This window comes from Anthonomus grandis, chromosome 1 (assembly GCF_022605725.1).
Source record: "Anthonomus grandis grandis chromosome 1, icAntGran1.3, whole genome shotgun sequence".
In the NCBI taxonomy this organism is placed as follows: Eukaryota; Metazoa; Arthropoda; class Insecta; order Coleoptera; family Curculionidae; genus Anthonomus; species Anthonomus grandis.
The window spans coordinates 5,526,036-5,547,052 of record NC_065546.1 but is presented as its reverse complement, the minus strand read 5'-3'; the positions used below and the strand labels follow the sequence as shown (position 1 = coordinate 5,547,052).

The 21,017-nt window shown below is 35.8% G+C and overlaps 1 protein-coding gene across 1 annotated transcript in view; it reads left to right on the top strand.

Annotated features, from left to right (window-relative positions):
• Positions 1-19,968, top strand: part of LOC126742114 (luciferin 4-monooxygenase-like) — a 34,933-nt gene extending 14,965 nt beyond the window's left edge. Inside the window, exons 8-15 of the mRNA XM_050448674.1 lie at positions 3,976-4,104; positions 4,169-4,501; positions 4,563-4,798; positions 13,008-13,322; positions 13,380-13,569; positions 16,634-16,798; positions 16,874-17,039; positions 19,785-19,968. Coding sequence (XP_050304631.1) covers positions 3,976-4,104; positions 4,169-4,501; positions 4,563-4,798; positions 13,008-13,322; positions 13,380-13,569; positions 16,634-16,798; positions 16,874-17,039; positions 19,785-19,930 — 1,680 coding nt within the window. The 3' untranslated portion in view covers positions 19,931-19,968. The remainder of the gene's footprint in view (positions 1-3,975; positions 4,105-4,168; positions 4,502-4,562; positions 4,799-13,007; positions 13,323-13,379; positions 13,570-16,633; positions 16,799-16,873; positions 17,040-19,784) is intronic.
• Positions 19,969-21,017: the final 1,049 nt, after the last annotated feature.

Below are 21,017 nucleotides of genomic sequence, written 5' to 3'. Positions count from 1 at the left end.
CACATCTCGTGAGAGTCGGCTTATCTCTGTACCATTTATTTTTCAATATAAACCCAAAAACAGTAGTCCAATCAATGAAAGTCGGTTAACCTAGATGGCGATATTGATCCACCTCTGCCTATCATCTACCGATTTGGGGAAAACATTATCTAGGCATTTTCTAGAAATCGAATTTTATTGGGGAGACACACTACACAGGGTATATCCTGTTAAAACTATAACGCTTGCTTTGGCTCTTCTTCTTAACATGTCTTTCGCCTCTGAGTTAAAAGCAATATCGCTTTGTTTAACCCCATTTAATGGGCCGTATCATATTCTGCTAAAGCACACTCACATATACCTCGTAGATGCTGAGCCTAGTCCTGGTGAAAGCCTGTCGCGAAGTAACGAATAAAGTTGGCCTTCGCTACTTGTCTTGTCGAGTATTGTGTGCAGGTGCCGTGCTGGTCGAGGATGGCGCCCAAGTACTTAACTTGTTTAGCCCAGGGGAGATACACTTCTTTTCACATTAGTCTCTCGCGTGGAGAGCTCTTGCAGTTCTTCGTAAACATTATCGCGTAAGGCTGTAGTCTCCATTGGTCCATGGAGACTACAGTCTACATGGAGACCCATGTTGTGATTAGGGTATCGTCAACAAACTGGTAGTTAAGAATTGCCTCCGTTGTGGGTAGGTCATACATATAGGTGTTGTGAAACAGGAGTGGCCAAAGGGGTGAACCTTATGGAACTCCTGCTAGGATTTGGCAAGGAGTGAAAAGGTGTTTGTGGAAACGCGGAACGTGCTGTTCTACAAGAAGGACTGAACCAGTCTTATCTGGTACCCGGAAAAGTTCGCAAGTTGGAGTTGCGTATCAGTCCATGATGCCACATCTTGTCAAACGCGTTGGAGATGTCGAGAAAACCACGGCTTGCTTCATCTAAGATATTCTAGACGAGTCTTGTTATTTGGTGTACCGTGGAATGCTTCCTTCAAAATCCAAACTGGCCAGGAGGGAGAACCTGAAGTTTTTCAGTAGTGCCTTGTAGGTCCTTAAAAATTAGTCTCCCCACGAGTTTCCCCGTCGTTGATAACAGGCTAATAGGCAGGCTTGTAACTTTTTAAGTCCATAGGTGCTTCCTCCTGTTTACGAATAATGATGATGCCACATTTCCATTGGAATGAGAAATTGCTGTGGACGATGACCGCGCTAGAAATTTCAGCGAGTTAATTGAGCTGTTTATCTAGTAGTTTTTTAAGCGTTGAGTTGCGAATGTGGTCACGCCCCGGTACTTTCCTATGGCCTTAATAACCTCCCTGACATGGTCACGAGTAATGTGTGGGCTAGGCTGCCTTTTTCGCATTCTCTAAGAGAAACTCGTTGTTGAGTTCATCAAGAGTCAAGAGATCGGTGGAGGGATTTAATGAGTTTTTAAGATTTAACTGGCTCTGGGATTTAATCAGAAAGGCCTCATTTACCTTAAAATATGGCAGGTTTTTCTTACACCCTGTTGTAAGATTTGTAGCAAGCACAAAAAGCTCTTGGGGGTAGTTGTGGATAGTGTTCTTGATTTCTTCAAGTTTCACGTGCCACATCTCGTTGGTGTGCTCATCCAGCAGGGTCTTAATCCTGCGTTTAGCTCTGTATACTAGGTTCTTGAGGAATAAATCATAGATCATGGTTAGGCATAAGCAGCTTAAGGCGTTCCTCCGTAGACGATTGCGGTCTCTGATTTCATTAGAGAGAGACGTCCTTTTAGAAGAGATAGGTGTAATCTTTTTCGCAGCTTGGAGGGTATCAGAGATGTCCCCAGTAAGCTTTTCCACCTCTGCGTCAAGGAAGGAGAGATTGGGGATAACAGGAGCTGGCTGGGTGTTTAGCAAGAATTTCCGGGAACTACGCCATTCATTGTATTGTGTACATTTATTTGACTATTGTTGATTGCCATTACCAACTTCCAGGTAGACTGGGAGATAGACATGGTAGACTGGCAGAAGTGAGGCCATAATTGGACTATGCCTGGGCAGTTTCCGGGAAGTTTTTGGCAAGGAAAAAGTCCAGGATTCTAATCTGCCTGTGTTGAATAGGTGGGTGGGTTCATTAGGAATCAGGTAATAGCTTCTGCCTGTCATTGACTAGGTTTGACTCTTGTAATAACCCTGTTAGAGACCACGTACAAAGAGCCTACTTGAAGCTTACCTGAACTGCAGCATCTGAATCCTGGCGAAGGTCTCCTCCAAGTCCTCGTCTGGGCGAGGAGGGTGTGAGAAGAGTGCCCCCTTTATGGGAAAGAAAAATGTTGTGCTGAAGGAAGATTTCTTGCGGTCGGAACATTAATATTATGAAGTTCTAGAAAGTCATGAAGGTCAGTTTTTTCAAGAAGACCGAGACCGAGACCTTAAGCAGCGAAGTTTTTTAAAGTTTACAGACATACAAATTTTTTAATTATTTTGCATTGCTGTCAATAATTGCGCAAATTGCTATTACATTTGTGCGAAAAACTGTTGAAAGATAAGATGATTTGCATCAGTGGTGGAGGAAATGGGGAGTTTTAAGCTTGGGTGTAGATGCAAGATGGGAGAGGCGCGGGTTTTTGGACAGCCTTGGCTACATTTTGGGGGCAGCCTCTTATGGCGCCAGGTGCTCCCCGAGGCTGTTTGCGCAAGTGGCTGACGTGTCGGCTGTTTTCACACATTCAGTTGTGAGGTGACCCTTGCCACCCATTTGGGCAACCAAGAGTAGGCAATGATGGTACTGGGTGAACGGCTCATTTTTTGAGTTTCTACCCTGATTTTAAGTCCTCCAATGAACAGAGGACTAAAAATTTCCTTTTCGGTGGAGGGTAGAATCACCAGGACCAATGGCATCGACCATTGCCTGGAGTTCCTAGCTATAGGATTCCTACCAGTGTTCCAGAACTCTGTGGAGGACTAGAATAACTTTCCCTAAACCAGATTCTAAGGTGTCAAGTACCTAAAATTATGTGTATTCAATGATCCGTTCAAATAAAAACTTGCTTCGTCTGAGAAGCATATTTGTTTCACTAGTGGGATTCGGATTTTCTGGTAATGAAACCAGGTTATCCATTTTTTTATTATTATGAACTAGTTCTTCCTAGTCTGCCCAGGTCCTTAACAGTTTCATTTTTTTTGCACTTAGGTAGCCTTAATTCTATTGAATATAGACGGAATATTCGTATATTTATTGTTAAGATTATTCGAACAATGTTCAGAAATCAGAACAAATATTCAGAAACACGGGTGTATTAAAATTACTGATTATATCTGGCCATAGATTAACGCTTGACAGATCAAAAAATCGCCTATGTGTTTATTACGCTTTAAAATTACAAAAATGATGAATATTTTGAGGCAGAGGTATTCTTTAAAGATGTTTTTTTTTTGAGTTAATTTTGACAAGTTTTACTGATTTCGCTACTCTTAAGAACTGATTTTTTTTCCTTTAAAATATGCTTAGAATTATTTTTTAACTGAATTTTCACTGGAATTTAACTTGGACTTAAGTATTATTTTTTTGTTAATTAATTATTTGAAACAAAATAAAACCATAATTATTTACATTATCTACATCCGGAAATTTTTTTTTTAATTTTTTACATTGATTGTCTACGTGTAGATAATGATATTATCTACGTGTACAATGCCCATTACTGAATAAATTTCAATAGTTGCAATAATATTAATAATAATAATAATAATAATAATTAAAAATAGTTGCAAAAATAATAACAGTTGCAATAATTATTTTTTGCATAGTATTATTTCGTGAAACGTTTAAGATAAATAAAAGGCATTATACATAAAACATGTATAGAATTTTCAGTAGAATCCGAAGTAGCAAAAATATACAGGAGGTTCCATTCAAGAAAAAAAAATTTCTGTCACAATTTCACCATCCTGTTCCATCCAATATTTAGATTTTATATCAAAATATGCCCGACCGAAACATTTTTTATTTAATCAACACTAAATTTTAGGAAGAAATGCCAGAAGACAACACACACGTATTCCATGGAGGCGAATCTCCAATACCACTTATAAGAGAAACCATTGGACCGCAACTAAAGCAAATATTCCAAAGTTTACCCAAAGATGCCATAGCAATGGTATATAATACAAAACGACAATTATTATATCAAACTTATTAAAAATTAAATGGATTTTCCACAGATCGATGCCTTCACTCACGAAAAACTTCTTTACTCCGAACTGTTCCAAAAAACTGTTAACCTCGCAACTGCACTTAGACACTATGGGTACGACGGCCAAAATAACGTGCTCTCAATTAGTAGCGAAAATTGTCTGGATTTCTATGTTCCGGTTCTGGCAAGCTTCTGTAATGGCTCTATTATGGCCCCTTTTAACCATCTTTATACCCCTTATGAGTTAGAACAAGTCATGCGGATAAGCAACCCTAAAATCATTTTTTGTTGCGAGGATGTAGTAGAAAAATTTGTGCACTTAAAGGAGAAGCTAGGATTTATAGAGAGAATCATTGTATTAGTAAGTGAAATTTTAAAAATATCGGAAGTTCAGGTGTTGGTAAAATATTCCATTCTTTTAGGGTATCTCCACTCTAAGCTCTAAAATACAAGAACTTAAATCCAATGTGGAAACTCTGGATGGGTTCATACACAGTGCTTTGCTAGGGAAAAATGTGGATGTAAACAAATTTGAACCCGTAAGAGAGGATGCCAGCCAAATGGCCGCCTTAATATTATGTTCATCTGGAACAACTGGACTACCAAAAGGAGTCACTCTATCACATTTACCATTATGTGTAAGATTAGTACATAATAGGTAATAATGCAAAAATATTGTATTCGTAATAATGAACTATCAAAATACAAGTGTAGAATTTTATATTTTAGTCTAGCAATTTAGTTTCGTTTGAATTTATATTTTTTGAACAGTTTTCTTTGAGGACTGTTATAATATACCGGGTGTCTTAGGAAAGTGGTTCGCCCCTATAACTTTTTTAATTTTTAAGTTAAATAAATGAAATTTGGTACGTGGGTGTAGTACCCAAATTGGGATTGGCTGACGTATTCAGTTGTTTTCTGTCACTTCCGGTTTAACCGGAAATGACCCTAACTTTCTTATTTTGAATAGAATCACCCAATTTTTTTGACATATTTTGATAGAAAATGACATTCTAAGAAAAATGATACCCCATATGTCAAATTTTGACCTCATTACCATAATTAAAAAGTGTATTTTTTTACAAATAATTTGATACCAAACAATTAATATTTGGTAATTTTAATAAAAAATAATTTAGCACCGCATACCTATTTAGTTTTTTCCAACTAAAAAAAAACCCAAAGATTGCTGCGAATTTTTAAAATATTTGTTTTCATTTTAAGTAGATTTTGTAGCGACTTTTTAGCATTTAGTATTTGCGTAACATCTATTAAAAATCCAAGATTAACGATAAATTGAACTCTCACCCTTACCGTCTAATTGTTAACGATAAATTGAAGAGCTTTTGAAGTGTTTTTTGGCCTTGGATTTGACATATCATCGTTACGAATTGTCACGGCAACCTGTCAGTTTTTGATATAATTCGAGTTATTCAGACATTTTTTAATAATAATAGTTATTCAGACAATTTTGCCAGCAACAAATGAATGGCAATTTTGAGCATTTTGTACCTTAATAAATAATTTGACATGTCAACTGTCAAATAATTTACTGGTTTTTTTATTGGGTATTGGTTGTTTTTTATTGAGTGTTGGTTATAAGTCATGTATCACTACAATCGATTTTACAGTGACCCGATGGCGGCGCTGCGATCAATCCGATATTAAGAGATAAATAATAAAATTTCAATAATGCTGGTTTTTTGGAAGTACCCACTATCGATTGTCTTATACCAAATTATTTGTAAAAAAATACACTTTTTAAATATGGCAATGAAGCACCCTAGTTCTATTTGAAAAAATTGAGTTAGAGCCGAAAATACGATGTTGCAAACTTTAGACGCATCTAGGAAAGCTGTGAAAAACTAAAGAGAGTCAATTATATTTTTCTAGGACTGTTTGATGTAAAATGAAAGATTTTAAATTATTCATGGCACTCTAGATTAAAATTTAAAAAATTAAATAATTTAAAGGTTAGATGTCAAAAGTTGACATATGGGGTGTCATTTTTATTGTATATCGTAATTTCCTATCAAAATATCCTAAAACACTTAAGGGGTCCCATTTAACATAAGAAAGTTAGCATCATTTCCGGTTAAACCTAAAGTGACAGAAAACAACTGAATACGTCAGCCAATCTCAATTTGGATGGTACACCCACTTACAATTTAATTTTTTTTATTTAAAAATTAGAAAAGTTATAGAGGCTAACCACTTTCCTAAGGTAGAGCGCCCACCAAAGATGTGCGCTTGAAGAGAAAAGGAATGATGTGCACATGAGGTGTGCACGAAGTGCAGTGTTCCTTGCTTTGATATGGAACGACGTTCACCGAAGCTACGCGACAGCGGCTGGAAAGATTTTAAAGCTTCTCAATGCAGTGCATAGAGAAATGAATATTAAATACTTTTAATTACTCTATGATGCAGTGTCTCACTGCATGTGTGCTGCTTGTACTTGTTGCTTCTTCTTGTAAGAAGTAGTAGCGTCTTGGCAAACTTATTGGAACGATACAGACAAAGGCAGAACAACATACAATCTATGCAAGACAGTAGGCTACGAACAGATCAGCCTGTCCAGCAAAGCCATACAATTAGTAACTGGACATGGAAACTTCAAAGGATATCTGGCTAGATTCAAACTAAAAGATACAGAGGGTTACTGCGACTGCGATGTTAACGCAATAGAAACGAGTGAACACATAATGTACACCTGCCAAAACGAACAAAACATACAAACAAGGCAAACAATAACAGAGAACTACGGGGACCTAAGAATACAAATCAGACAAGACAACGGCAAAACAAACCTGACAGACAGACAGAAGATTGAGTTCTGGGCGGATAGCGTGGTTGGGGACAGCGATCCCAGCACGCAGTAACATAAATATTGTAAGTAGAATTAAGCTTGATATTGTTACTATCATTGTAATCTATGTAATCTGTGTAATCAAATCTATGTAAATCTATTGGAAAGTGAAAATAAAGAAAAGAAAAAAAAAAAAAAGGGCCTTCTTTCCTCGCTAACTTTTAGGGAGGCGTGAACGGTGACAGCGTCTTCTCGCTGGAACCGGTCACGCTTCAGGCGGAGGTTGGTGGGTTGCCTTGGCGGTGTTTTCGACAGTATAGTGGGTGGCTATTTACAGCCACAAAGGATTATTCAATACTTCATACTGAAAGGTAGATAAGTAAAATCCAAGAATGCATGTGTGCTGAAACGTAGGACACGTTCTATTTTCGACTGATGTGTACCGAGATGCTAATATTATGTTTAGTTATGTATGTAGGTTTTTTATTCGTGTCTAGGTCCATTTTTAGCAATACAGATGAAATAAAACGACCCGATTAATATGTAAGCACTGATTTAATTCACAAATAAACTCGGCGGTAAATATTGTACAAAACCTTGAACTGGACAGTTCTGTTTACAACTATTTATTAAAAACTAAAAAAATTATGGAGTGAAGTTACAGGTCTAAAATGTAAAATGCGAATTCAACTTCCTCTCTTTTCTTTCGGCCGCGCCCGTCGATCGCGCGCATGAGCCTTTTCCTCAGAACTGTGGCGCTGTTGATTTAACAGTGTTGTCGCGTTGTAAAAGATTAAGTCAAATATACCAAACCAAATTATTATTGCACTTAAAACTAAAAGAAACATTTAAGCTAAAAATAAATGATACCCACATTCGGCCATATCTGACTACTAATCCGACTCGGATTCGCTCGTATAATCTACCCACGGTTTCATAAACTCAGCACATGTAGAAGTCTTCATAGGTCCCTCATGATATCCCACTTTGGCAACGTCGAACCTTTCGTTAGCTTTCACTTTCACAATTTCATAGGGGCCTAAGTACTTCCTATGCAGCTTTAGTCCAGGACCAAACTGTGTCCTCTTAATAGCGACTAAGTCTCCGTTTTGGTATTTCCTGGGTGCTATCCGTCTCAAATTATAGCGTTTGCGGTTTTCTTGTTGCACCTTTTGAATTTGAGCTTTGCTTTGCAGCCTCAATTTGTCCCGTTTCTCATTAAAAGGATCGACAGCTTCCTTTTCCAAAAGCTCCTTAACACGTAGGTCCTCTTTATTTCTCATCTTAACTCCCGTCAAGACTTCGAATGGGGTAGCATTGATGCTCCTCTCGACTGTACAATTCAAAGCTCGTTGCAGTACATCTAAATGTTTATACCACTTTTGCGGATCATCGAAGCTTAGCTTAGTTAGGACAGGAATTATAATCCTTTTTATTCTCTCTACTTGCCCATTACTTCTGGGCACACCAGCCGTGATCTTAACATTCTGAATTTCCTCTTCTTTGCAATATTCTGCAAATTCTGTAGCAGTGAAGGCAGTTCCCCTATCAGTGATAATTCGTACTGGGTTCCCAAAAGTTTTTTGTTGTATTTTAAACTTTTCAATCGTCTCCCTGGACGTCGTTGATTTGGTGGCATATAGCCATACAAACTTTGAAAAATCATCAATAATTACCAAGATGTATTGGTAGCTCTTGTTCGTCGAAGGCAATGGACCCAAATGGTCTGCATGGTAAGTATTTAAGGGTAAGTCACTTTTATTTATAGGGTGTAGGAGACCCTCCTTTTTTCCTTCCTCTTTATTCCCTAGAATACATCCAACACAGCTTATTATGCAGCTTTGGATCTTCTCCTTTAATCTTGGGATGTAAAGCTCTCTTTTTACAATTTCTTCTGTTTTAGAGATCCCAAAATGTTCAACTTCGTGCGCCCTTCGTATAATCTCCGATTCCATTAATTTAGGAACAACAACCAACTCTAAACCATTGTAATATTTATACAAAATGTCATTTTTTAGAAAGTAATCCTTATACTCCTCCTTACTAACTATCTGCCTAATAGCTTTAATAAACTCATCCTTGTTCTGAGCTACCTTGAGACGCGGCACCAGTCTCTTCGGAGGTCCCGGGTTCAGATCCCTTGAACTGGACAGTTCTCTTTACAACTTAATTTAGGTGCAAAACGGCGCGAACAAACTAATTTTAAGAGCAGGATTCACTTAAAATACTCGTTAAGAAAAACGAAACCCGTCTGAATTCGCGTTTTCACGTCTTTTCCGGCTTTTCGTCGTTTTTTTTACATCGTGTCGTCGTACTCGTTCCTTAAACGATTATTTGTCAACCGGCACTGTTGATTTAACAGTGTTGTCGCGTTGTAAAAGATTAAGTCAAATATACCAAACCAAATTATTATTGCACTTAAAACTAAAAGAAACATTTAAACTAAAAATAAATGATACCCACATGTATAAAATTGAGTTTGAATACTTTTGTGCATACATTTTATAAAAATATGCGTGATAATCAAGAATTTATTGTTAAATTCGTACAGTTGATGGAATCTCACCCATGTCTGTACGATATTACTAGCAAAGATTATTGAATGAATGTGCAGGAGAAAGCTTGGCAAACTATAGTAAAACAATTAAATGCACCAGGTAAGCAAAACAAATTATTTTTTTAAGTTTTAAAATTGTTTATTTTGTTTTTATTACATTCATTTTTCTAATATTAAGTACGAATATATACATACGTATTATGCCATTGTTTTTGACTTTTAGAGCTGTGAAGTCAAAAAAAAGTTAAATCTGCTGTTAAAGCTGCTGCGAAGATGCTCGTTGTTATGAAGAGTTTGGAGGAATTTGCTGGTCCACTGGTGGCACTGGAAAAACTCCTTCGCGTTTCCTGATAAAGTTATGTAAACCACATACAGCCTGGATGATGTCATCTACTTGCTTGACATTGTAATTTATTGGTGTTTCTAAAATTCTAAACTTGGATGTTAACATGCCAAAAGCACTTTCAACTGATTTTCGGCCTTGCATTAAATATGCGCTTGTTGTTTGTAGGATTTCGATTGGGATAGGGTTTTAAAATGTTTTGTGTCAGCTGAAAAGCCTCATCAGCTGCGAGAAAATATGGGAAATTTGTTAGTTCTCCTGAAATAACAAATTGTGGTTTGGGGGCCGGTATTCCTAATACTCCCCTTGACAAAGCTTTACCAAATGCACTGTTTTTCAAAGCTCTCCCATCACTATTCCTGCCAAATTCATCCACATCACACACTGCCAATAGTGCCACAGAAAAATATACTTTGTAATTAAAATGTGTCGACCCAGTATTTGAAGGGCATTTTAATCTGATGTGCTTCCCGTATATACTTCCAATGCAGTTTGGTAGATTTCAGTCCAAATTTCTAGTATAGGGCTAGGCATATACTCTTATTGCAAAGCATTCCGTATGCCAACTGACGTATCTCTAATAATCATTCTCAAAGTGGTATGCCGCCTTAAAAAGTGGCATGATAGAGCATTATTAATTAGTCTTCAGTACCTCAGGTTCTTTGTACTATTAACTAAGTAAAAATGTGTTTAATATCTTTTACGCTTAATAAAACTAGTATAATAATAATTATAATAATAAATATACGTATCATAATTTTTCTTCGGTTCTAGCTTTTGAGTGTAAGCTACGATGGAGAAATCTGCGTGGCCGTTATGTTAGACAAAATAAGAAATATGTGCCTTCATGACCTGGATGTGTAAAATATAAGCAGTTTACTTAGCAGCATATATAATTTTTTTTGGATCCTTTCACCACTTCTCGAAAAAGCAAAAGCAATTTCCAGAGAACAGAAGATTCCGAAGAAGATGTTGACTTTTTACATTCTGAACTTTCGGATAATTCCCAACGATCCAGTATAGGTGCTATAGAACGTAAAGACAGAACTGAAGTTACGGGTATGGTGAGCCTAGATGAATCAAATGATGCTACACATGGAAGTATAGCTAGTAGTATTGCTCAGTTTACAGTACTTCAACCAGCATCCCAACAAGATACTACACTACTTTGGAACAACCCTTAGCAGGAAGAAAAAGCTGAATCTTGTTTTAACGCAAATAATGGAAATTTCACAATTCTAACAAGCCACTGTTATTTATCAGACAAATAAATAAAAGTTTGACAGCAGATTTTTTTACTTTGCTAACTTTAAATTCAATAACCGCCCACTTCTGTTATTACTTGTAAGAAAATTATATTATGCTTTAAAATATTATAAAACATATTTATACCTACCTCAAAGTAATGAGCAGACGTTCTTCTGTGGACACACTTTGCCTGTAGTTCGTATTCTTTTTTTGAATAGAAGGACGGACTTTCTCAATTCTTCAAATCTGCAATGTGCATGCGTTTTGTACACCATTTTGGTATGCGATCACAAAACACACACATGTTGTACACTTGACTTGCGTTTCAGGTACGCTTCACCAACACTTCACCTCAAGCGTATCGCTGCTTTGGTGGGAGCTCTCCCTTAGGGAGCATAACATAACATAATGGTGTACAACATAACAACGCATAACAAAATGGTGTACAAAACGCATGCACCTTGAAGATTTGAAGAATTGAGAAAGTACGTCCTTTTATTCAAAAAAAGGATACGAACTACAGGCACAGTGTGTTTACAGAAGAACGTCTGCTCATTACTTTGAGGTCAGTATAAATATGTTTTATAATATTTTAAAGCATAATATAATTTTCTTACAAGTAATAACAGAAGTAGGCGGTTATGTAATTTAAAGTGAGCAAAGTAAAAAAATCTGCTGTCAAACTTTTCTTTATTTGTCTAATAAATAACACTGGCTTGTTAGAATTGTGAAATTTCCATTATTTGCGTTAAAACAAGATTCAGCTTGTTCTTCCTGCTGAGGGTTGTTCCAAAGTAGTGTAATGTCTTGTTGGGATGCTGGTTGAAGTACTGTAAACTGAACAACACTACTATTTTGAGATTGTTCTGTGCACTGGGTTGAGAACGAGGGAGAAGGTACTTCAATCACACTTTTACCTTCTAAAATATCCGATGCTAATGAGGTTATACCAATCTTGAATCTTCTCTTTTGTTCTGGATTCATTGCTTGCATGTCCGGAACCATACTTAATAAAAATGAAACTTCAGGATCTTGTGTTACACTTTCGTGAAATGCAAGGGTTCCTTTGGAATTACGTCTTAATTGAAAATAATTAAGAGCCGAACGATTGACATCTTCGACAGTAGTGCTTGTTTTATATCTTTTCGATGAAAAATTCTTACTACTTCCATTCTGGTTCACGTTTTTTTGCTGAGATTGAATTGGTTCCTGCTATACCTGATATAAATGCGTTGACCTATACCTGATATAAAAGTTTTTTGGCTTTGTCTTTAAATTCGGTCAGTGTGAACATTTGAAGTAATATTAGTTAAATCTTGCTGCTGCAATTGAAAATCTTCTTCTCGGTCATTTTCGGGTTGATTGGCAACCTGATGCTACACAGGATTTTTGATTCATCTAGGCTCACCATACTCGTATCTTCAGTTCTGTTTTCACGTTCTATTGTACCTATACTGGATCGTATATCACACATATTTTTAATAAATGTATAAACAAAAGTATACAAACTCAATTTTATACATAACTAAACATAATATTAGCACCTCGGTACGCATCAGTCGAAAATAGAACGTGTCCTACGTTTCAGCACGCATGCAGTGAGACACTGCATCGAGGACTTAATGCACACCTCATGTGCACATCATTCCTTTTCTCTTCAAGCGCACATCTTTGGTGGGCGCCCTCCCTTAGACACCCGGTATACAGTACATACAATATTCATCTGAATGGTTGATCTTTTCGGATCCGATGACTTAAATCTACTACTAAGGTATTCATTCCGAAATAAGGGTAAAAACAAAGGGTAAAAGCAATTCATGCAGCAATTGCGGAACGAAGTTATCCATCCCTTTATCAAAAACCTTTTAAAAAAATATATATTTCCTAATAGTCATTTAGAAACTGTCTTTTAGGGATCCACGTTATTTTATTACTGACTCAAAGACAGTATTGGGTCTAATGCCTTTTCATCATGGTTTCGGGATGTTTGTGGGATTTAGCGCTCTGGCCAGCGGACAAACCATAATCAGCTTAAGAAGGTTCGACGAAGATCTATTTTTAAAGTCCATACAAGACTATAAAATTCAAACTTTATACGTTGCACCCCCATTGGCTATTTTTTTGGCGGGAACTAAGAAACTGGATCAGTATGACTTAAGTAGCGTAACGGATTTTGTATGTGGAGCGGCGCCTTTATGTGAAGAGATTGAGAAAGAAGTAAAACGCCGGTATATTTACGAATTTTCTACTCATTGAGTAAGTTACCCTAATAATTATCTTCACAGATTTAAATGTGATTCGGTTCGTCAAGGTTATGGATTAACAGAAATGACTCAAGCTATCGCTATTGTTCCCAGGGGTGAATCCAGGCATGGTTCTTCTGGCAAATTAATGTCTTTTATTTCTGGAAAAGTTCGGGATCCAGAAACTGGTCGTTCATTAGGACCTAATCAAGTGGGAGAGTTTTGTTGGAAGGTGAGCTTGATTCTACAGTAAGTTAGCAGATAAATTAATATAAATTTACCAACTTTGTATCTTGACTTTAGGATGCCCTGCACACGATCAGATATTAAAATAAGTAATTAGTCATATTCATGAAATATTTCTTTAATTCTTCTTAAAATATACATTAAAACCCTTTATTGTTACTAATATAATCTTGTATGTACCAGAATGTGACCAGAGAGTCAAGGAGTAATTTAACCCAGATACCCCTGAAACTCTTAACGTTTGTTTTTTGTTATATACTTTTGTAAATCTACTTATTGCGTTAAAATAAACATATTATTCTAGTAAAATTTTTTAGTTCCGCTTTTAAGTTTTTCTGTAAAAGCCGTCGGTACTAAAACTCAATTATTCTTATAAACTTATAAAACTTTATTTAGAAACGAGATTTTTTTTTAACCAATAAAAAGAGATTCGTTTTTAGTATGGTAACTTAAAAAACAAATTTTTGGATGAAGTGCAACATCACACTTCTGGCATCTGAATGCTGCTTATTTGTGGCAAAATGCGCAGCGGGTTTGCTTTTCCTGATAATTCACAAAATGATCCATCCGATCATATCTGGACTCATAATGCAGGTATTTGCCTGGTTTAGATGGCCCCCGTTTTGTTTCTTTCTTATATGTTTCTAATAATCCCGCAGCAATACACCTCCTAAACTGCAAATGGTCCATTTTCCCGCCAGACTGTTTATGAAGTTGCCATGCGTTTTGTTCTGCGATATCCAAAGCATGTGCAAACAAACAAAAATACCACTTCTTTCCTCTGATTCCTACGCGGTAAAAACTTATATCTTGGTCAGCCCTATCAATACCGCCCATGTTTTCGTTGTATTTTTTTATCAAACATGGCTGCTCAACATGTATCATTTTCTTTTCTTTCTGAGAGAAACGTTTGACTTGCTGTGTCGGAAAAGGAGATGTTACATTTGAGGCGATTGTAACAACACTATTGTCATTCCATTTACATACAATATTATTTGGTTCTCCTCTAAAAGATAATCAAAACTACCACAGGATTTTTTCTTGAACATACTGGATTTTCAAGAGGGCAATCTGATAGTCTGTTTTCTCGCAAAGTTCCTGTACATTTGAACCTGGGGGTCAGCTCAGCCAACAGACGTAATGACGTAAAAAATTGTCACAAAAGATATGGAAAAAAGCTTTTTCACATTGAGACTGAATAATATCAGCAAACTGAAGTACAACACTAGCCCCTAAGCCAAGAGGACGATATTTTTCAGAAATAATAGTTGTGGACCCTTGATCCGGCTCAAACCATTCAATGTACCCCTTTTTAGTTGTTCCCACCCGTACCTTATAAACCCAACGAATGGGCTTTCCTCGGATGAACTGTTTTGATCCATGACCGCCGTAATAGGGTACCATCGACTCGTCCACGCTATGGCACTCTTCAAGGGGTGCAAATGACTGAAATTTCTCATTCGGAGTAGAAAACAAAGGCCTCAGTTTCGAAAACTTATCGGTATTTTCAAGATTGTTGTTATCATTCGGGTGCAAATGCTGCATTATAAAACTAAAGCGATCTCGAGAATAGACTACCTAACTAATTTCCTGCGTCCCTGTTATTTTCCCAATACATTGACCGTCGAAGAAATGAGTTGTATCCAGAGAGCACTAAAACACCAACGAAACATTTTATTTCACTGGAATGTATATCACCTTGGCGATTATGCTGAATAGCATACAAATTGGAATATTTTACAACCAAGTCAATAATTTCGTCACCTATAAACTGAAAAAATAGTTCTAAAGGAGATAAAGAATTTTTTGGACCACTTGCATTTACCCATTTTGGAAAATCTTGGTTGATGTCACCTTTTTTCCAAGAGTAATTTGGTTTTGAGGTCGATAATTTTGGTCGTTTTTTCATAAGAAAGGTAGACAAAGGTAGGTCATCGTCGCTATCAAAATCACTCTCAACTGTAGTTTGGTTAGATCCCTTGTTTTCAAATATTACCTCAACTTCAGTCATCAGCTGACTTCCAGGGAGGTTGTTTATATCCACTTCATTTTCGTCGCCGGAATCTTCATCAGTGTTATATTCATTTGCATTAACTGGCGGTAGAACGGCAATAGCATCAGGAATCAACTCATCGCCATCAAGGTTTTCAATTTCTGCCATGAGTTCATGAATTTTCAAGGGCCGCTTCCAATAACTGCAAATATAAGGAAAAAAAATCGAATAATACCGGATTTTCCTATTGTCCGTTAAAACGGACATCGGTATTTGAGGTTATATTTTTGCCGGTGAGATGAAAATTTTTAACTTATTTGTTTACAAGTATAAATATTGATGTTTTCCAAAGTTACTTATTCACAAGATGGAAAAATAATATGAATAGTTTATCAGTATATTTACCTATAATTATCCATTGTTTAAAAGAAACTAAGTACCTGTTATTCCAAACATTTTCTTGCATACAGAACTCCCTTTAAGAGGTTAGAAAACAAAATTTCGCTAAAACACGCGTTTCTAACAACGAATAACCCAACGCCATCTAACGCGGAGTAACAGAGTTTCAAATCTGCAGCGAACTATTAGGTGATTGTTATAACGGACGGTAGGGGTATCTGGGTTAAGTGCCAGAAGGGTTGGTTTTGTATTGGTATATTATTTGTATCCTATCTTCAGGAATTACACTTAATAAAGAACATTTCTCGTAATTAGCAACCATCTACAATATCCTTTAATTTCTATTGTTGTTTCAGCTCTCTACAGATTTTCAGTTCTCTATAGAAGGTGATTAAAAATTGCTATTTTTATACATTTAGATTCTGAGTATATAGTTTACGATCTTAAAATAGTAAAACTAATTTAACTAAACCCTTAATATTCTCATTGGATCAATGGCTCTCGCCCAGAAGTAATTGTTCACTATCAAATGTATTAAGACGAGATGATTAAATCCTAATTTATAAATATTATTGAGGATTCCAATACTGAAGCTCACTCTACAAGAATAATGAACAATTTGTTAAATATTACATTTTAATCTTTAAAAACCTTTTAGGGACCCTATGCGATGATGGGTTACTATAAAAACGAACAAGCTACTAAAGATAGTTTTACGAGTGATGGATGGCTTAAAAGTGGAGATTTGGGATACTACGATAACGATGAATATATTTATATAATAGACCGTATAAAAGAGCTAATAAAATATAAGGGTTATCAGGTAAATTTATTTTTATATATAATATAACATGTTTTTGGTTTTACAAATTTACCTAATGGTAAACATAACTTAAAGGTTGCACCTGCTGAGTTAGAAGCCATTATTATTAATCATCCTAAAGTTAAGGACGTAGGAGTTGTTGGTGTACCGGATGATTTGGTAGGAGAACGACCTCTGGCATTTGTGGTTAAGAAAGAAAATATCGATGTTTCTGAAGAGGAAATTAAACAACACGTAGCAAGTAAGTAAATTTGCCTACATCTCAAATGTAGTCTGTCAATTTTGTTCTATAAAAACTTACTGAGCTCATGGAATATTCCTGTGTTTTTGAACCATGTTTCTCGAAAATACCAAACCTGTTATTTAACCCTCCGGAGCTCGCGCCATATATTGAGATAGAACGCTCGCATGCAGACTGTCAGTCCGCAGTCAAAGTCGAAGGCTAAATCAATTTTTTTTAGAATGTTTCTGCAATATTAACCAAAAATAAATGTACAGATTCTAAATAAACAAGATTTTTATTGTAAAATTGCATATAAATTATTAAATCTAAACATTAATTATTGGTAAAAGGCATTTAGCAAACAAATTTAGCAAACAAAGTGACAGGTAATTTATAATCAAATAAAAACTTTAAATTTATGGGTGACATTCATGACATACCATTAGCGAATGCTCTAAACAAATAAATTCATGACATTCAATACATGAATAACGTGAAGGCCTATTTTTTTTGCGATCGCAGAATGCGCAACGTCCTCGTTGGCCAGCTTGTGTCTGTACTCGACCTGGTCTAGGTGTTTCTAATCCAAAAATTTCACTTATCCTTAGTTGCATAACCCTGAGAATGCACTGGGTGACACGTCGGCGAACATGTTCTTCTATCAACTGAAAAGATAAAGCTCGCAAAAAATTTCTTCGTCGTATTGCAGTAGCTATATTTGTCGAAAAAATGACAAAAGAGTTTATTCCAACCACATTGAGTAAGGAGTAAAATATGACCATGGGCCATCGTCTGGTGTTTCGAGCACAATTGTACGCTGCGCATAGTTTGTCTACACAATCCACTCCACCTTTAGTAGAGTTGTAATCCATTATCATTTCTGGTTTGTTTGTGATGGTATCTATTTTGTCATCATAATGCATACTTGACAAAACTAAAACATTTTTGTTTTTTTTTTTGCTACATGTGATACCAATGTACAATTACTTCTGAATGCAAATAAACTTGATCCAACTAGATGACGTGATGGCTGTGAAAATTCTAAGGGCAATTATCTTTTATTTTTCCGTACAGTACTCAAAAGAGTCAGCTTAAAATCTTCATAAAGCGATGTCAACAAATCCATACTGGTAAACCAGTTGTCAACTGTCATATTGCGGCTGGTTCCTTTGATTGGCTCACATAATCTTTGTACAACTGCAGTTGGTTAGTTACTACATTCATATGGTCCGCTTGGCTGCTTCCCTACATACACTTCCGTATTTGAAGTATCAAAAGTTTTCGAATCTGCTAAAGCAAAAATTTTAATCCCGTACTTGTTAGGTTTACTAGGAATGTACTGGCGAAAATTACATTTTCCTCGAAAAGCTTCTAGCTTTTCGTCGATTGTCACGAATTCAAATGGTGTATATGCGGTTTTAAAGTTATTTACAACAGTATCAAACACTTCTCTAACAGCAGCCAACTTGTCAATTTTTTTTCTTTCAGCCCTAGTTTCCAAATCATTAAAACGCAGGTATGCTAATAGAAATCGAAATCTACTTTGAGACATAGTAAGCCTAAAAAGCTCTACACCCGTCGCATTTTTAGCCCACAATTCTTCAAGATTTAGCCGATTTGATTTTAGAACCCCCGCCAAATATAAAAGCCCAATTACTGCCTGAATTTCCAAAATATCTGTATCTTTGCCGTCTCTTTCCCGACTATAATTTGATTTAGCTGATTGAATGTGTTTATTTGTGTAATGAACAATTAAATTTAAAATGTCATTTGTAAAAAAATATTTCCAAATCGCAATTTCTGTTTTTAAGCCCTTAGCAGCTACTTTTACTCCTGGAAAATGCTTTATTATATTATATTATTATTACCTTATATTATTATATTCCGAGCTCTAGTTTTTAATTTTTTTTTCGAAATTCTCTTTTCCCACTTTGTAATTCCATCCTTACCAACAAAAGTAGGCTGCATTTCCAAATTATCATCATCATCATCGTCCTCTTCTTCTTCTTCTTGTTCCACGTCCGATATTTCTTGGTCAGTGTCACTGTCGAGATCCTGTCTTTCTACATGATCTTCTTCTCCAGACTCTTCCTCATCATCTTATTGGATCTCCGGCTCACGATCACTTTCTTCCAAACACTCTAACATTAGCTGATTTAGACGAGCCTGTTCTTTTTTCCCACGAACTGGCCATCTATAAAAATAACACAAAGAATTACTAAAAAAATTATATAAATTTTTCAAATTTCATAAAAGAACAACAAAATGAAACACTTACCTTTTATTTTATACAGAATAAAAAAATAGGAAAATAACTAACACAAACGCTCGCGTGCGGACTCACAGTCCGCAGTCGTAAATATTTCGAATACAACTGCACTTGTTGAAGACACTTGCACTTCTGATTAACTAGTACGTCGCGGCCGAAAGATACTAAGCGGCGCGAGTGCCTAAGGCGGCGGATTTTTAAATTAACATAAAAATAGTGAACCTGCGGAACGAGAGTCCGCGCGCGAGCTCCGGAAGGTTAATTGATAATTTCAAGCTGATTGTAGCTAAATTAGCAAGGATTTCATGAATATTGAAAATAAAAAATAATATCATCGGGTGCCATAATAATGTCAATCCGCATCACTCTCCGCCATGTTTGACAGAGTTGTGAGGATTGATCATATGTAGAGGCAAATTCATTTGAAATGAACTATCAGATGCACATAATTATTTCCTTATGACCAAACAGCAATATAACGTTAGTTTTTTTAGGTTTCGTTTCACCACAGAAACGACTAAGCGGTGGTGTAATTTTCGTAAATGATATACCGAAAAACGTAAGTGGAAAAATACTCCGGAGAAAACTGAGGGATTTATTAAAGAACTATACCATGCAAACCTTAGAATCAAAGCTTTAGAGTTATATTAATGTATTTTTAATAAATTTACCTTTATATTTTTTTGTTTTATTTTCACCTTCATCAGATATATTAATATATTCCGATTTTAACACTTAAATAAACATATTAATGCTGACCTGATGCTTATTAGGTTACATAACAAATAAACGAGTTAAGTTTATAATTATACGTCTGATATTCTTAGTCTGTCTGATATTTATCTTTGGTGCGACGCAGGGAATAGTTTGGGGACTAATATATAATTTTTATATTATTACATTAATCATACAAAATTATGAAAATAGTATAGGGTGCTCAAACAATTCGCGGATGACACAGGGATATATGTAATTGGAAAAATTTCATGAATTGCCAATTATAATCAACAATCAATTTAAGTCAATATATGTTTATTATTCCATTACATTTATAGAGTCCAAAGCCTTTTAAGAAGTTTACCATTCATTATTTTGCAATTTCTTGTGACCTTTTACATTAACAATACTATTGTACCTTAAACCTCAACCCTGAAAAACTTTAGAGCTGCTTGAAAGGAAATTATAAACATATTATTTCCATATACTTTGAATTTATAAGGTAGGGGAGAGTGGTACACATTGACACATAGTGCACAATGAAACACTGCTACTAACTCGTTTAAATTTGCCGCCACAATTTCACTAGCGCTGTCGCGAACGACCCATACAGTATTGCGTCAGCCACCATTAGTTAGTTTTCGTATGCCGACCAACAAAGATTTTACGGAGCGTTTTCTGTTTTCTTGTGAATAAATATTGAAAAGAGGATTGAACATAGAAAGGTATGTTACCTTCAAATAAATAGATTTAGTTTTTATTAATATGTCATTTTACTTCTTGTGATGTATAAGTTTTAATCTATAAATATTGGGGCCAAAATTTTTCAGGTTTCGCATTTACATTGAATTGAAATTTAAAGCATGCGGTAGTACACAATGATACGTCTTTCATTGTGTACCATTATGATCATTCTATACTGTCGTTTTTTTTATTGCAGGTATACCATGGTACGAAAGAAGAAAGAACGAACAAGAGCCAAATTTACAAGCGAACAAATGACGGCAGCC